The 19,155-nt window shown below is 34.9% G+C and overlaps 1 protein-coding gene and 1 pseudogene across 1 annotated transcript; both read right to left on the bottom strand.

The window, feature by feature from the left end:
* Positions 1–5,148: 5,148 nt before the first annotated feature.
* Positions 5,149–6,806, bottom strand: LOC143576950 (putative HVA22-like protein g). The gene is made up of 6 exons (XM_077060924.1): positions 6,757–6,806; positions 6,569–6,667; positions 6,205–6,261; positions 6,069–6,132; positions 5,785–5,988; positions 5,149–5,600 (listed from the first exon to the last, which is right to left on the bottom strand). The coding sequence occupies exons 1-6, from the start codon at positions 6,786–6,788 to the stop codon at positions 5,310–5,312; spliced, it is 747 nt and encodes a 248-aa protein (XP_076917039.1). The 5' UTR covers positions 6,789–6,806; the 3' UTR covers positions 5,149–5,309.
* A 4,662-nt stretch (positions 6,807–11,468) lies between these two features.
* On the bottom strand, positions 11,469–12,418 carry LOC143576940 (putative CCR4-associated factor 1 homolog 9 pseudogene; annotated as a pseudogene).
* Between the last annotated feature and the right edge of the window lie 6,737 nt (positions 12,419–19,155).

Here is a 19,155-nt window from a genome sequence, read left to right as displayed (position 1 = left end):
GACTTAATTAGACTGAGGGGTGTGGGGCTTCAACGGGAGCGCTAGAGCCCCTCCGCTCGCGCCCCCAGGCGCTAACACCACACCACCAGGGCGCTAGCGGGGGCGCTAACGCGATAAACAATGCAGGCGTGAGCCGGTTAGCGGGAGAAGAGAGAGGGCTGCACAACTTTTGATGGTTTTTTGACCGTTGGGAGCCGAACAAACCAAAAAAAAAATATTTTTGTTATATAATTATACCCCATTTCACCCATTTTTATACCAAAACTTCAAACCTTCACCCAAAATCAATTCATCTTCTCAACTTTATTTTAAAAAAAATGGCTGGAAATTGGTTCACAAACCTTGATTCAGATTATCTTGACGATGATTTATGGTCGTCACCGCACCAACCGATGTTTTATTCGGAGCCGCAAGAATCATCTAGTTTTCAACCATCCAACACACAACCGTCTCCTAACTTTGTTGTTCCGGAGACACAAGAATCACACGGTGAAGCTACGGGACCAAAAAGACGCGTCCACCGGAAAAAACAAGTTGCAACGGACGGGTCGGGACCGGCTTCGACTACGAGGACGAAACGGAAAGCCACTCCGTGGTCATCGGATGAGAAGGAAGCCTTGTGTCGGGCTTGGATAGTCATTTCTGAGGATCGGCGTTGCGGTAATTGTTTTAACGTTTTTAAAAATGATTTTTAATAAAAAAAGTTAAATAAAAAAGTTAAATGGAAATCTAATTTATTTAGTCATTTTGCAGCCGACTACCAAAAGAGCAAGATTTTTTGGACAAAGGTTAGGGAGACGTTCTACATGCTCGTTGGGAGTACAGAGCGGAACGCCGATATGATTTCGGGTCGGTGGTCCGAAATCAGAAAATTTGTCGGCTTGTTTACTAATCTTTTCAACAGGAACAGCGGTCGTATGAGACCAAGTGGCAGTGATGATTTGGCGGTTTACAATTTCACGGTCGAAGAGTGGAAGCAGGAGTTTTTGTGGAGGTATGGGATGGTGAAGACGTGGGACGATTTAAAGTTGTGGGAGAGGTTGAAAAGGTGTTCCAAGTAGGTTGAGCTGGTGGCGCCGGACTTTGATGCGGAAGTAAGGCCGAAACGGACTAAAACTAGTTCGTCTGGAGCGTATAGCACTTCAACCGGGTCGGATTGCCGCGTTGGATTCGACCTAAACATTGCGGAGGAGGAAACGTCTTCACCGCCGAGGAGGTAGCCATTGGGAAGGGACGCCAAGGGGAAAAAACCGGCTGAGGGGGAAGCCGTAAACATCGCCAATCTTGTTGAATCCCTCAATAAATTCAACAAAACCATGGAGGTGGTCTCTTATGACAAAAAGGAAAAAAGTCGAATGAGAGATTTGGACTTTTTACTAGAGACTTCAGTAACCTAAATCCGGTCGATCAAATGCTAATGGAAAAGCAAAAGGAACGTATCCGAAAGAGGTTGATCGAAGAAGACCAAGCCGAAGAATAAGAAGAATGTTTTTTTTAGTACTTTAATTTTTATTTTATTTTTAGATATTAATGTGTTTTTTTATTAATGTGTGTTTTTTTTAATAATTTATGAGTTTTTTTTAATAATACGTTGTTTGAATATATTTATAAAAAAATAAAAAAAAATTCGCTGGAGCCCCTGCTGGAGCCCCTCCACACCAGGGCCAGAGACTCTAACGGGGGCTCCAACACCCCCCTTATCCAGTTTCTCTCTCTACCACACGTCATAATATTATTGGTTGGAGCCCCCATTAAAGCCCCCCACACCCCTCAGCCTTATTTTAATATGCATAGTGTTATTATAGTGTATAGTATAGGGCCTGTTTAGTAGTCTTATAATGATTTAATTAATCGAGACCTTTTTGGCTCACTTAAAAGACATCTTTTAGGGGGTGTTTGGCCTAGCTTTTATTTTTTGGCTTGTGTTTATATTTTGAAGTAACTTATAGCTTATTTTTTATTATTTGATAAGCTCTTTTTAAGTGTTTGGATTAGCTTATATTCTACAAGTTGATAATAAGTTGTTAAATCCACCATTCTTTAATTTGTTACATAAATAAGTTGCTTCAATAATTATTAATCCAACACCATTTGAGGACAAATGAGTAACTTAGAGCATTCTTAATCTGTTCCCTAAATTTATGTGAGGGGGATTTGCAAATTATATGGTATGCTTATGAATGGCTGTGAGTAGAGGAGAGAGAAAATTTATATGGAAAAGTTAAATTTAAGGTTTTACTGTAGATATTGTATAATTTTTTAATATTTTTATAAAGTAGTTGTGAGTGAAAGAGAGAGAAAATATGATGATAAATGTATAAAAATTATTATTTAATTAAGCAGGAGATAGAAAATACAGTGTTTTTTAGTGTAATTATATGATATATATGGATATAGGGTAGGGAACGGGCTGGGAATGCTCTTACACACTTACACAACTAAACTTCTTCATATAAGCTAAAATACCTTCTTCAAATTAGCTTATATAAGCTTATAAGCATAAGCTTAAAAAGCTACAGCAAACACTAAATTAAGCTTATTTTGTAAAAAAAAGCTAAAAAGCTAGGCCAAACACCCATAAATTATATTCTTATATATATTTCATAAGACGACGGGGTAAAGCGGTAATTATCTACCTGAAGCGTTCTCATCGTTTCATCAACACTTCTACCGATTGCAAGATTATTAATCGTGGAGTGTTGAATAACGCCTTCTTTGTCAATTATAAAGAGCCTTCTCAATGCTATTCCCTAAAATATATCAAGACCAAATATAACGATCACATTCTTAGCAAATAGATTTGGTTACATCGGATATTAACGGGTAATTCAGATCACCAAGGTCCCCGGATTTTCTGTCTGTTTGAACCCATGCAAGATGGGTAGGTCGGTAAACGAACCGAACGTTTGGTGAACTATTTGTGACAATGTTTTAAAAACCGGCATTTTAATCGTATCGGATTAGACTAAAAAATGGTACAACCGGTTGAACCGGGTTGTACCGGGAAGTTCAACCGGGTTGCATAGTTTACCTTATTATTTCGTATAAATACAACTTTAACTCAATAAAAACCAAAAAATACATGATTTCATAATAAAATATCATTCAAAAGTTAATTCATGTTCAATAAATAATACAAAAGCACTTGATTTTCAAACAAAGTTCTTTTAAAATAAAGGTGCACAATAGATTTATGCAATCGGAGTGTTGCATGCATCGATTTCACGATCGCTTAAAAGATAAAACTCACTCTTATCGTCATCCTCATCAATAAGAGTATAAGCACTTTTATTTCCAACAATAATAAATATGAAGTTTTAGTTACCTATAATCATAATATAAAAAATTACATGAAATAAATAACATATACAAACAAAAATTGGCCTGAAACATAAAAAATCTGGTAGGCTTTTAAACCGGTTTTTTATGAAAACCGGCCGGTTTGATGTTCCATAAAACCGCTCACATATACCAGGTACAAAATACCAGGTTGCTCACCGAAATCCGTTTCAACCGGTTAAACCGGCCGGTTTAAACCGGTTTTTAAAACATTGGTTTGTGAACCATTCGGCGGGAAGGTCGTTTATTTAATAAACGAATGAACATGAACAATAAATTTGTGTTCGTTTAATTAAACGAACGAACATGAACACATGTTCCGTTCATTCATTTATGTTCGTGAACGTTCATTTATGTTCGTTTATGTCTGTTTATTTATGTTCGTTTATGTATTAATAGAAAATACTTAAATACTATCTGGATAGGTCATCTGCTTAAAGGTTTTATATTTGTTAATTTGTGTTCATTTAAATATTTTCATTTAAGTTCATTTATGTTTGCTTGTGTTCATTTACATTTGTTCATTATGTTCGTCTATCTTTGTTCAGTTATGTTCGTTTATATTCTAAACAAACAAACATAAATGACCACAAATGTCCATTTTTAAATAAATGAATATGAATATAAATATTTATTCGATTAAGTGTCTGTGTTCATTGAAAGTTAAATGCACGAACACGAACATGCCCTTGCTCATGTTCATTTGATTCGTTTATAGGATTTCATGATTTACATTGATGAATACATCGGTCTCAATCTCGAGGCTCTGCCGATTTTATTTATGTTCGTTTGTGTTCGTGAACCGTTCGTGAACACACTAATTTCCTTAATGAACGAGCACGAACATAAAATCTCGTTCGGTAAGTGTTCGTGAACCGTTTGTGAACACATTATTTTCTTAATGAACGAACACGAACAAGGCCTTGTTCGTGTTCGTTCGGTTCGTTTACAGCCCTAAAGATGGGAAAACTATAATAAAAAACCCTCATGATTATATTAAATGATGCACAATGTGAGAGTGAAATACTGTAAATTGAAATGTTATTGAATCATAGTATCATACCACTGTCTACGGAAATCCCCAATATCTCAGTATTTAACTTCTCAAATTCAGCATAACGATCACTGAAAGCTGTGATCTCTGCATATCAGAAACAAAATTAACGAAATGAGAAACTGGCTTACCAAAAGTGAAATCTAGAGGGTAGAAGAAGAGAATGACATATTTCTTTCCAATATAATCAGAGAGCTTAACCTGTAAATGCTTACTTCATAGAGTTTAAAACGTTCCTGATAATATTATCATTTTGCAAATTAATGATACGAAGGCAACGCATGCATCAGTTAAGTTAATAATCATTATTACCTCACGCGGGCCCGGGTTTACGGAGCTGCATTCGTGCCTGCACGAGTTTCTTTTTTAGCACTTTGAGACCTTGGCTTGAAGGGCGGTCCATGGCTGAGCCTCACTCATGGTGGTGGTGTTTTATTTTTGCAGGACCACTTTTGATCCTTTTTTTTGGTTGTTAATATGAGTTTTTGGGAAGTACTATTGAAGTGAGTGTTTTTAAGTGGCATTTAACTCACATGGTACATTTTATAGTCATTATAGTGAGTGAATTTTTAATTGAGTATTTATACATCACCAGTCTCCAAAGAAAAAGACATGATCTGCATATTTCATTAGTGAGACATTATCACCATATTCGCCAACACATCATGGTCCATAGAGACAGAGAGTATTGCTTGTGTATATATTCATAGCATTTTGTTGTAAGCAAAATATATGGATGGAATTTGCGGTGGTAAAAATAGTAGTCAAATGCAATTTTTAAGGTTAAAGATATAAATGTTATGTAAGATGCCAATAGTAACTTTGTACAAGCACTTAATTTATTGTTGGTTAAGTGTTTAACTAACAAAATTTAGGTGTCCTGATTATTAGCATTTTAAAGCAACATACAATGCACTCATAGTCCCCTAGATTTTTTGAACCTTAGCCAAACAGGTTCTCTCTGACCCAAATTCGAACCGGATCTACTCGGTGATCCAGGAATATGATTCAAACCAGGTCTGCTTGGTGATCCAGGAATATGATTCAAGCCGGCCCTACTTGGTGACCCAGGAATATGCAATTCCTCCTGATATACTGGTTGGTGACCAACGTTTGGAAGCGGTGGAGCAGTCGGTACCAACGGTGGATCAACTGCAGGAGATGGTGGTGGATGTCCTTCCCTGGAGTTTTGATGGTTTTGCAACACCTAAAACAAGGAAAAAAGAAAATTAGTGGTTCAAATGATTTGAGTTACACATAAGTCGAACTATTGATGGTTAAAACAAGCCAGCAAGAACGATAACTGTAGCTCCTGGTTGGATAATTATCCAGGCAGGATCTACACTTATCATTTTCTTTGGTTTACTTAAAAAACGAGGACAAAATGGTACCTCGGATCTTGGCCTTGAGGATTTTGAAGCCAAGTAATGTAAGATTTCGAGAAACTTGGTTTGTCCTAACTCGGAGGAATTGTGCCAATAATAAACCGCCACATCCCACGCTTTTGCTCGCATTTCCTTTAAACTCCTTTCTATATCGGTTTCGTGTTGTGCTACGAATGGCCTTAACATGGCATTATATACATACCCCGTCCCCTAAAACACGCATAAACTTTCCAATTTTAGAAACCAAAACAATATAGCATTTCATAAAATAAAATGTGGTCATGTTTTACCATAGTTTTAGGATACCATAAGTAGATGATGAGAGCGAGCTTTAATTCTTTGTACAATGGTACCCTACAAAACATGTTTCACACAATAAATTATAACGAATTCTCATGTGAAAACATGCATACATTTGATACGTACCATGAAACGAATATATCACCTATTCTCTCAAAAACTGTAAGAACCGCGATTATGACCCTGTATAATCACAACCAAAGAACCAAAACTTAATAATTGAAATGAGAAATCAAGAGTTTAACTTCTCAAAGGTCAAAGTTTGACCAAGATTTTTCTTTGAATAAGATATCTATCTTTATCTTATCTGTGCAATACTAAGATTAAGACAGCAACAAGAAACTAAAACTCAATCATGGAACTTAAATGTCACATTCAATAATCAAAACAAAATAGGTTTGGTCTAATCCTAAAAAAAATAGTTGACCAAACAACCAAAAAGGTCAAACTTTAAGCTCTTGAATTTGTTAAAGGTGAAAAGAAACTTCACCAATATTGACACCAAAATCTTAATTCTGGATTTCCTGCATCATGCTTCTCAATGGTTTTAAAACACTCAAAAGCTGGATAAGCATATCCAAGAATTAACCTGAACCCATAGCCAAACATAATTAAATTCAACCAAAATCCCAATTTAACCAAATCAAATTCATAATTAAAAGATGCTTAATTTCTTACACAAGACTGTTTATGATGAGCTCACCCAGCATCTTCTTCCAATATTCTGCTAAATTCTGCAGAATATTAATAAATACTGATTGTGGAATCTTGTTCAAGATTATTAACATTTAAGCAAAATTAACCAAATTGAATCTGATTAGAGATTGAAATTAATCAACTTTAGATGAAGAATAAAAAACCCACTTTGTTGTGAACAGAAAGAAGAGATCTTTAATGGGTGAATCTTGAATCTTGAAATTTAATAAGCAGGATGTAGAGTTACCTTTGAAGAAGATGCTTTTCTGGGTATTGAAAAAGATTGAAGAAAGCAATGAAATTGATGAGAAAAGTTGAAATGCGAGGTGGGTTATTGAAGAAGAAAGATGGGTGTTGTGTGTCTGCAACACTGGTGGTGATGGTGATGGTGATGGTGGGTGGGTGTGTTGGAAGGGGTAAAACGTAGAAGAGAGAAAGTGAAGGGGTGTATAATTGGGAATGGTGAATTACAGAATTATTTAAGTAATAGTTTTATTTTAAAGTTATATAATACAAGTATTTAACTTAACTTAGATTCTTTTGTTTGTGGATTTGTGTTTGTCTAATTAAAGTATTACTGTTATTTTTATTATTATTTGAGTTTTTAAGATGAATTTTGGTTTTCTAAAACATTGATGATAAAAAGAATGCAGTCAATGATCATCAAGCATCCTTATTCCTTACTTATGAAAAATTATATCAAAGGGTGTTTGGCTAGTAGAATGTTTATAAAAGAATTTATTTATAATGAAAGTATGAAAATTTTAAAAGGAAATAAAATTTGAGTAAGTTGAATTTCGAGTGAGAATTTGAGTAAATTTGCATTTGTATTTGTGTTGTAAAACTGTAAATGGGATTAAACCTTTCTTCATCAATCTTTCGTCCCACCAGCAGAATTTGTAAGGGTGTTTTAGTGATCTTCTAACTTTTCTGTGATGTGTTTAAATTCCGTCACATAAGGATGGGCGGAGTGGAGCATGCTCATCTCGCCGGTATCGCTCAACCCAAAAAGAAGAGTGGTGCTCGATTCTCATGAGCATGATTCTATTGTCACATCATCTTATGCAAAGTTCTAATGCGGGTATACCACATGGCCTTAAGTGAAGGAAATTTGGAAAACTTTTATTGAAATAGTTTGATATAAACACATTTTATAAAAAGTCTAAAATTTATGTACAAGTTACACATACATTTCTATTATTTAACATCTTATTTGACATTTTGTATGAAACTATATGTCATTTTAGTTAAAGGCTAATAACGTATAAAACACCGCTTCCTGACATGACAACCCTCATCTTCTCCGAGCCTCCGACTACCCTTCACTCGCTTACCTTTGTCTTATTCAGCCACCCTTCCCACAACATTGAACTCGTGTATGCGAAGATGGATAGGATTGAATGTAGAAGAGTGAAACTATTGACCAAAAGAAAATCTTCACACAAATTTTCAGGTCAGTACATCATGCTTGAGTGATGGGTAATATTGAGTATTAGGCTTTACAATTTACTGATTTACCACATCCTCCATCTTTTTGACTATTGGGTGTTCTTTTTGCATGCTGGGAATCATCATGAACCATGGAAATATAAGGATGGGTTTGTGGCCTTTTATTGTTTATAAGAGCATTAAAGAACATGCATATCTTCTTGTTTTGTAGTAGCAGCAGCCTATTTGTTGTATATAAAGTAAAAGTTCAATAAACTAGAGAAAAGTTGGATCAAAATTCAAAACCCCATCTGTCTGATACTCTGATGTATTGGTTGTTGAGTCAAACACAATTCTTGCAAAAACTGTAAATATCAAAATTAGCATAAATTTATTTATGAATTATAGCATACACAATGAGATCAATTTGCCATCAAATCAATACAATGACACAAGATTTTGTTTCAAGGTGTAGTGTTGTACAACCAGATAAAGGCACAAACTGAACTCATAAAGGCATACAGTTTCTCACCATCATCACATATAAGTTAGGTTGTATTGAAAAGACTGATATATCATTCAAAATTAAGGGACTCTTTGAGATGTGTCATGCACCCTGCAATTGCTCCAAGCACGTCAACACATAACCTGATCTGATAGCGTCGAGCAGTGAACCAAGTAACCAACTAGAGCTAACACACGATGACAAGATTGTTAGGTAGTTGTTGGAGAGATGGTAATAAAAATGAAGGTGAGAAGCCAGTAACAATTGCTTCTTGAAGACTAGTTGTTTGAATAATCATAACTAATAGAGCTTCAGCAAATGCGTACCTAGATACCAGCTAAACCAAAGTTCTTCAAGACTGCATACGGATCATATTAGTGATACTCCAAGCGGCCATTATGGAGGAAAGTAACCACCTTTTGGCATCTGCAATATCATGACAATGTATTGCTATGCTAACCCCAAAAGAGATCACATTAATGGGATTGAATAACTGTTGATGTCAAGTAGGCAACAAGAAAGAATATTCTTGTGGCGACAAGACAACTAAACAAAGAGGATATGGAGATGAACATGTGTACCTGAAAAATTGATGTGAAAGCTTGATTTATTCATCAGTACAGTTTGTAACAGAAGGTAGTCCTTACATTTTACTCAATTTCTAAGTTTTGCCTTTAGATGTAAGTATACGATTATCGCCTCATCAGCAAAAGCCTAGCCGAATCAACTAGAATACAACTTCATAAACTATAGTCTGAAAATTAAATGCATCTACAACATGAAACCAGTTTTCATGCTTCGCAAATTGAAAAGCTTCTGTATTTCAAATATCAAGAGCAGAAATAGAAGATTTGGCTAACATAGTTTATCATCAGAGTTTGAAATAATAACATGACGATATCCAGACTTGGGTTTATTCATATTTTGCAAACATGTAAAGTTAAGTGCACACGGAGACAAACAATAAAAACTAAAACCATTTGGTATTTTCAAATGAATTTTACAATCAGAAAGACAGCATTACCTCCTGCAAGTATCATGACCACATTGCTACTACCAGTGCATGGGCATGTGAGTTCATTCATGTACATCAGTACATGTATGTAACCCCTAAAACCACCCTGATTGCTACTACCATGAACGCTCAACAATAACGCTTTACAGAATTTAAAAAAAAAAAAAAAAAAAACCCACACACACAATCTGCAATTCGTTATATGGAGTATAAACTTTACCCTAAAACACACACTCCAATCAATCATTTTTGTAATGAACCGAAATCCTAATAGAGCCTATATATGATGTTGTAATGACAGCTTAATATCCCCTCCAACATAAAAAGAAAGCACAAAACTTTGTAAGCTGTAAAGATGAATTATTTACCAGCCATAAAGATGATACTCTGTAAACATCAATGTTCAGCATCCACAAGAAAAGCATATAGATCTCACTTACAGCATACGCAGAGGGGTGATGAACCTTGGAGCAACAGTAAGATTGCAGCCATGTGACCTGAAGGTCACGGGTTCGAATCATGGAAACAGCCTCTTGCAGAAATGCCAGGTAAGGATGCGTACATCAGGTCCAAGTCGACCCGAAACCCACCAGGCCCATGCATGCGGGAGCCTCGTGCACTGCATTTACCCCTACAGCATACACATAACAACTTACACAGGCAATTTCCTCTGCTTTGAATATATTAAACTCTCAATGCATATATGTGTGTATCTACATCTATATATATAATATACTTAGAATGCTTAGTACAAATAACAAAGGTAAACTGATACTGAAAAGCCCACAAATGTTTTTCATGACTGCAAATTCTAGGCAACCGTTACCTGTTAGGAGGAAAAGTTGCCTTATAGTATCTGCAGTGTCATGATGATATACTGCTATGCTAACAGGGGAGATCACACTAATGGCAATAAGACAAACAGTTGTGCCTGAAAATTGATCTGAAAGCTTGTTTTAAAGGATTTTAGCAGCCCACGAGGAGTAAACTCAGTAAAGAATTGTTTTTGCAAGCCAAGAATGCCACCAATTTAGACAATCAAGACTTGGGAATTTTTTATAGATAACTGCTTGTTATAGTTTGTAACAGAAGGTAACCCTTATATTTTAGTCAATTTGTAAGTTTTGCCTTTAGATGTATATATAACAGTCATCACCACATCAGCAAAAGCCCAATCGAACAACTTCAATACCGTTTCATAAACTATACTCCGGAAAGAAATCACTTTCATGCTTCACAAATTGAAAAACACATAGTCTGAATAATAACATACTTTGAATGCTCAACTATACGGTTTAATGAAATCAAAACGACAAATAGGATACAAATAATAAAAAGCACAATCTGCAATCCACATATAGACACCAAACTTTGCCCTAAAACACTCTAATCAAACATCTTTTAAAACAAACCGAAATACTAATAGAGAATCAATCAATAAAACCTATAAAAATCAATACTTTATAAGCTATAAAGATGAGTTATTTACCAACCAAAAAAATGAAACTCTGTAAATATCAATCAGAAAGCATATGAATCTGACTTGCAGAGTTGCAGACAATTTTTCCTGCTTAAAAAATCTAAAACTCACATTTCATATTTAAGTGTAGTATATGTGTGTAGTATATTTAGCATACTTAGTTATATATAACATAGATGATAAAGATAACCGAAGCTGATATTAAATTGCCCACAACTTACAGCTGACGATTTGCTACAACGATGATCAACAAGAACAAACTACCATCTACCATAACCGAAAGCTTTCACATAACCTCTAGTCCATAAAGCACGCCCGCATACTTCTCCGGTCCACCCGCGCACAAATCCTTAATCTTCTCAAACACATGCCACGTCAACAAGCTATCCGAACCCGCCTGGTGACTGTTCCCAACCACCCGCTCCAACTCCAGCGTCTTCGCCACCCGGTCCAACCCGCCATAAACACCTTCACAATACTTCATCAGATACTTCACATCATACACCTTCTCCCCAAACAAGCACTTCAAAAGCTCCACGAACCGACCCAACTCGTCGGGTAACACCCGACCGGTTAAAATCTTAATCAAGTACCCGAAATCATACGCGCTGTGAAACGTCACCCAATTCACCACATCGTTACAGATCAACCCCGATGACATCATCAGCTGAGCAAACTTCACACCGTCAATCCCATGAACAACATTCTTCACGAAATCAATCCCTTGCCGCTTCAACAGCTCCACCGACTCCGGCGCGTGCTGGTCACGCGCCGGGTCAAAGTCTTTAAAATTAAATTCCCAGATATACCCAGTACCCGAATTCGAATCCGAACCCGAACCCAGATCTGGTAAATTCCCATCAGCGTCGGTGAAAGTTAACCCGACCTGAATCAAATTCAGCACATCAACATTCGATTTGAGCAGCAAGTAGTGTTCGCTAGGGTTTTGGTGACGAACAAGCTCGTAATTAGAACGAACAACGACACCCGGAAACTCAGTGTCCATCGAAACGTACGGGAAATCATCGACGATTGAGTTAATTAGACGAAACTCGGATTCCAGGTTATGATCCCAGACGGATCGAATGACAATCGGCGGCTTAATTGACGACATAAGGGCCACAGGATCTCCAGATCTGATGAATTTTGCTGGGTTATGTGAGATTGGTGATTTGGGGATTAGGGTTCTTGGGTGGTAATTTATTTATAAATAAATAAATAAAGGACGTGGTGAGTGAGTGGGGAGAGATGGAATTGATTGTGGTGTTGTACTATACGTATTTGTGTTTGTACGTACGTATATACTTTGTATACCTTCCTTTGTCCGTAAGTTACTACCGGAAATAAATGTATTTGAATAAAGTTATTGGTGTATTTAGTTTTTTTAATTTGAACAAATCTATATCAAATCATGGAACTATTTTGTGTTTGACGGTTAATTTCTATTTGAAATCTGGATGGTAATCTATATCTATATATCTATATTAAAGCAATAATTATTTCTATTATAAATAACATGTATTTTTATAATTTTCTTTAACAAAATAAGTCAAAATTAAATAAAATCACATTTAACTTCTAGAATTTCTCCTTAGTATAATTCATTTTAACATTTTGATTAAATCCATTATTAACTTTGTGAATTTCAAATTTGTTTATGATATTAATGTCAGGATTTAAAGATAGAATTAATCATTCTTTTTGTTGTCTTTTTTAATCATCCGTGTATCACATGGGTTCTAACCTAGTGTTGTATTATATAATTTACTTATCTAGTTAATATTTACTTATGCAATCAACTATCACAACGAAACGAACAAATAAAACCAAAAGAAAAATATAAATAAAAACGTTGAACCACGTACGCGAAACGTGGATAAGAAAAAAAGCTAATGAACAGTTTGAATGGATGAACCACACACGATATGGGATATGCGCATTGCAACATGGCCGTTGAACGGAAAAAAATATTATACTAATTTTATATTCATGCAATTTTTTTTAACAATTAATGAACAGTTTGAATGGATGAACCACACACGATATGGGATATGCGCATTGCAACATGGCCGTTGAACGGAAAAAAATATTATACTAATTTTATATTCATGCAATTTTTTTTAACAATTAACGAATAAAAGATTATACTAATTGTATATGTAATTGTGTACGTATATTGTTATATATATTATATTATATATCAGTTAAAGCTGGAGGATAATAAATGTATAGCAAAAAATGATGTAAAATAGAGTAAATGTATAGCATTAAATGATATTTTAAATACATTTTTTTTATAACAGCTTTTTTTTCATCAATTTATACCTTAATGTTTCAAATGAAACTAGATATCATAACCATTTAGTTGAAAGTTATATACATTTATCATAAGACCAAGCTAGTGATTGTGATATGTTAAATAATTAATATTAATAAATATTTTTAAAAAGTGAAAAATACTTTGTAAGTATTAACACTTTTGTAACATCTCGGATTTTTCGTATTTGTTTAAACCGATTCGAGAATGTAATTCGGATCTTTTGAAATGATTAAAACTTGTATTTAACTTAGTTTAACTTATTTTATAATTCCATAATTTTCAATCATGCCAAATAATCCATAGAAACCTTTAAAATCGCTTTAAATGGCTAAAAATCGCATTTTCGGGAACTACAGGGACTAATTTTATCAATTCTTTCCTATTTCCGATTAAATTAACGAAACTTAACCTTCAAGAAATGCTATAGCTGGTCCAATTTTGTTTTCTTGATGTCCAAGCCAAATTTTGTTAGTTATTGTACTAGATTTTCTCATTAAATAGCTTATTTTGTTTCATAATTTGTTTTTAGCAACCAAATCGCTTATTTTAGGCATAAATCAAGTGTTTTAAGCCCCAAGAGATTCCACAAAGCTTAGATGCATGTCTATATTCATTAACCCTTGTCCAAGAACGAATTTTACTGAGTTTAATGTTGATTTGATCATTAAAACTCGATTCGGTTTCTTAAACGAGTAAATAACCATAAATAGTTCGTTTTAATGTTTTTCTATATGAGCAATCCTCATAATCTCTGTCATAAACTTTTCTCATACCCTAATATACTAATCCCAGCCGTCACTTGCCTCCGCTCCTCATAAATCCTTCGGTTTTTTGCATTGTTGTTGAAGATACACAATTATTCGGTTGACTTTGCTTATGCACCAACCTTTGACTCGTCGTTTCTGTTGATTCTTTTACTTTTCGGGTAAGTTGTAAACATAGTAATCATTCATATATATTCCCTAGTCAATAACCTTCAATCAATTTATGTGGTTCAAGGGTGTTGACTGATCAATTCGTTTAAAACTTGTTAAAGGGCAAATCAGTAAACAAGTTTGACTTAACGTTTTCTCATACTTCTGGTCGGATTCAACGTTCGGTCCAGAAGACTTTTATTCTCGTAAAGAAATTTTAAGGCTACTGACCAAAACCCAACTTCCGACTCGCTGTTCGGATTTTAGTCAGTACCAGCTCGCTTAAATCTTTAATTTAACATAACCGGAGTTCTACATGTCCGTTTGGATCGATTTTAGTGGAATTAAGTTCATTTTTACTTATATTATCATATCTCAAAGTTTCAGGTTCTGATCATTAATCTCGTTCGACACGTAGTGGACGACTCGCTTAATCTTTAGTTCGTTTATCTTAATTATTAATCCCTCGCCTTTAATCTAAGGTGAGTTTGATCACTCCCCTTTTTATCTACTATTTTCAAATTTTTCTGGGACTTATGCGTACTTATTCATATTTTCTATCATATGTTATATACACAAACTCGCAAACATAATAATTGTGTGTATATCAATTGAATACTATTTTGCTAATTGCTACATGTTTAATTGTTTACTTTATCGCATTCGGAGAGGTCCAACATATCCCCTTGTATAGGGTTTTCATTAGTATGATCATACGACCGTCTTAGTAACCGAGCTCGATTCGCTTGGCGAAGGTAAAACGACAATTTTAGCCATTGAAATCAATGCCCGATTCGCTTGGCAACGATTCATTGGCACGCTAGTACGATTTGGTTATATACATGGTCTGTTAAGATTTGATTAATTATTACCACATAGATTGGTTTGCGTATTTAATACTTATCATTTATTATTTATTTATTATATAATTATTTCTTGTGTCAAAATTGGTGATCATCTCACTCAACTTTATGTTGACAAACTCCATTTTCTACGCATATGCAGGATGCTTTGTATTGAAGATTGAAGTTGGACACTTAGACAAGACCTTAGGATATAAACAAGATAATCATAATTTGAGTTTACATTCATGTATTTAAATTGTTTGTTATATTTGGATATTGTGTGTATTCTTTCAATAAAATAATTAATTAGATATTGTCACATTTTATATATGATAGTATTTTCGAGCTGTGGGCAATCGGATCACGCCCCGACATTTCCGCCTTAGGTTGGGGTGTGACAACTTAATTGGTATTGTTAATTGGGATAAAGTAATAATGTTCTAAAAGTTACCTTAGTTTATATGGTGGTACCGTTGGCCTATATCAATAAAATATTTCCATTAAGTTATATCATACATGCTATATATATGACGGAGAAACAATCAAAATTGTAACATCTTAAATTTTGACCAGAGATATATCTTTAAAGAACAACTAGGTAAAAACCGTCACGTTATGACAACGGGTCGGTATCGGTTAAGTTTGTTACGGCACTGACACCAAAAGAGTGAATGTAAATGTCCAAAATCGTCATACGTACAACTTATGATTGAAGGGACATGAGTTGGTCAGTGTCAGCTAGTTTTGTTACTCTACCGACATTAAACCTAAAAACTAAGTTGGTAAACGATCAAAATAGTAGCTGCACTGGTATAACTTACGATGTTAAAATAATATATTTAAAACGGTATTTAATCAGTTGATAAAACTTGAGCGTTAATTAAATCCGGTTGATGCAGTGACTGGCCAATCTGAATTTGTTCACTAAATAAACATATCTAAAAAAAAAAGAAACAAAAAAAAGTACTTGAAAAAACAATAAAATAACTCAAAAATTACACTGCTACACCAAAATTCACTTTTAAAATCTATATTCGGTGTTCAGTATGATAGAAGCAAAAATATAAGCCATGGGATGAAAGATGTAATAAACAGACTTGATCGAGAATGACATGTTGTACAACAAAGGTAGAAATACAGGTGCTAGACTTGTAATAAACACAAACTTGAAGGGTCAAAATAGAAAAACTATCTTGGTTTAAAGATTGTGGCATCGACCTGATATTTATCTATCGTATAGAATGTGGCTAAAATTTTAGATTTATAACTTTGGAATGGAAATCAAGCAAACATCAAGCCATGAGGATTGAAGGGTGAGTTTGTTAAAAATAGATGTTGAGCAAAAATTAGGGCGTCCAAATCGCTTGCCACTCGAACTCGTTTGTCATTCGCTTTTAAATTGCTCAAAAAATACTCGCTCGTTTTTTTGCTCGATTGTAAACGAGCCGCTCTGCTCGGTTCAGTTTGTAACCGAGCCAAGCAACGAGCAAAGGTCTGCTCGGTTTGGTTCGGATCGAATATTTTTATTTTTTTTTATATAATTATATATGAACAAATATATAAATATATAGACAACACACATAAAATATTAGTATACAATTGTTTAAGCCCTTTTAAAAATTTCCTATTCCGTCAGTTTTATAGTTTCATTATGTAAGGCCCCGGTCCCGGGAACCCTACTTTTGCTCGGGTTGGAATTACTTATTCACATAATTCGGAAATCATAGTTAATTAAAACAAATTGTGGAATATAAAGTCAACCATTCTTACATAACATAAGTACTTGTTTAAGTAAAATAACATAAGTCTTAAACGTTTAAACATAAATAACACGTGAATTCTCTTTTCTTTGATGCCAGTCTTCGTTTATTTGCCACGTGTCTCACTATAAGCAACCTGACTCATTCTATTCACCTGCGTGCATACTAAAGTCAGCTACGCTGAGCGAGTTCTAGTTAATTAACGTACATTACATTCACTTACTAATACGCGTCCGGAGATACGCATTAAATACTTACATGTTCATACATACATACATACATACATTCTTTCATACTTCATATACCTACATTTCTTTCATAGTACCTGTTCATTTATAAAGAGCATTTCACCCTACATACCTCGAATATTATAAGGATCCGGTGCCCTTCTTCATACCATTCAACCATAGTTACGTTTATTATAATATAATTATTATACCTGCGGGCATACTAAATTAAGCATTCAATAACATTCACATACCTTCACAGATATATCTACTATACACTTACCATTCAATGTAAGTGTATTAATCTAACACATCGTAGTATGCACACAGCCCCGAAAACATAACACATAAAAGGGGCTAGAACTCACCTGTAGACGATTCCTTTATGAGTTAATCGTAATGCCTTTCTTCAACCGAGCTCAACTAACTGTTAATAACGTACACGTATTAATTCTTTATGTTTGTTTGTTATTTATTTTCTTAAGTTAACTGAACCGAACATATAACCTCCTTAAACCGATCGTATTAGTTTAATATACTTAACCTTATTTTATTAATGGACCGACTTCATTAGTTTACATTCTTGACGATATTTATTATTATATTTATTTTATTACTTTACATTCCTTAACTTTATTTTAAGTTCTCATAAGTCATCACTCGTTACTAAGTTTCTTAACAAGTCGGGACTCATGTTCGGGATTAGTTCATATTTTGAATCAAGTTCGGTTTTGATCAAGTCCTCGTATCCTTATTATTATTATTATTATTATTATTATTATTATTATTATTATTATAGTTTTATTATTATTATTATTAAAGCTTAATGGTCAATTACCAATTTACCCCCCCCCAACTTACTTCTTATAACCAGTCCGTGACCCCTCCCCCTTGTTCCCTGCCAACTCCACGCCCGCCACTGCATCTCCGGCAGCCATGGCGTCGGGATGGAGCCGTGCACCTGATTCACCCAAAAGAGTTCTACTCGGGTCGCATAAGAATCTTTAAACGAATCGCACGAGTTCCAATCGCACATAAACGAGTCGCATAGGGGAAACGAGTTGCACACCAACGAGTCGCATACAAATCCAATCGCACGAATTCGAGTCGCCTGAGATTTGAGTCGCGTGAATGGTCTTCAATCGGGTCGCATATGGTTCAGCTGAGTCGCACGAGGAAACGAGCCGCATCTGGACCTGATTCCCCTGCAACTCGAGCCGATCTGGGTTCCATTTCAGCCTTTTTGGGTTCGAGTCTAATCATGGCTCGAGTTCCTTAGCTTTGGCAGAGCCATTTGGGATCCGATTCTATGTTTTCACGTTATCCACTCGAGCCGGTGGCCTGAATCCAGCCACGCCATGCTTTGGGCTGGATGCCACTGTTCACCAGCTTTTCTTGACCCAAATCCGAATCGGGTTTTATCATTATACGCGTTTGTTACGTTGTGTTGCTCAACCGAATTCCAACATTAACGGATGTTCCTATTGTCAAATCTTTAAACCAAACCTTAACTTATTCATTTGGTTCGATTAGAGTTCGTTAGAGTCAGGTTATTGGTTTGTTTAGGGTCTATGAGAGTCGATTTGGTTCGGTTCGTTTCGTTACCACTCTCAAACACGTTTGTTTATTTATTATTAATCTTAAATGAAAGGAGAATGAAATGAAAACGAATTGAAAAGGAAAACTTTCAATCTTAAACATAATGTTTACCTTTCAATGTGATTAAACTAGATATTGGATATTTGGAAATCTTAAAGAACTTTCTAAAATCTTGAATGGATAAAAAGATGGAATGTGTGTATGGGTGTGTCTTGATGATTGGAAAATGATGATGATTATGGTTTCAGGGGTTTAACTAGGACAAGCTCAAAAGCTTTTAGGCTCATA

This window comes from Bidens hawaiensis, unplaced genomic scaffold (assembly GCF_021521415.1).
Source record: "Bidens hawaiensis isolate Kalapana, Puna unplaced genomic scaffold, B.hawaiensis_p1.1 tig00001461_1, whole genome shotgun sequence".
Classification (NCBI taxonomy): Eukaryota; Viridiplantae; Streptophyta; class Magnoliopsida; order Asterales; family Asteraceae; genus Bidens; species Bidens hawaiensis.
The sequence above is the reverse complement of the archived record's forward strand: the minus strand, read 5'-3'. Positions and strand labels throughout refer to the sequence as shown.

Bases quoted from the DNA above. Each gene is read 5' to 3' on its own strand.
- LOC143576950 (XM_077060924.1), bottom strand. From the start codon at position 6,788: ATGCTGGGTGAGCTCATCATAAACAGTCTTGT. The intron at 6,262-6,568 runs GTGAAGTTTCTT...GTGATTATACAG, and splicing joins AGATTTTGGTGTCAATATTG to GGTCATAATCGCGGTTCTTA. The intron at 5,989-6,068 runs GTAAAACATGAC...TGCGTGTTTTAG, and splicing joins TATGGTATCCTAAAACTATG to GGGACGGGGTATGTATATAA.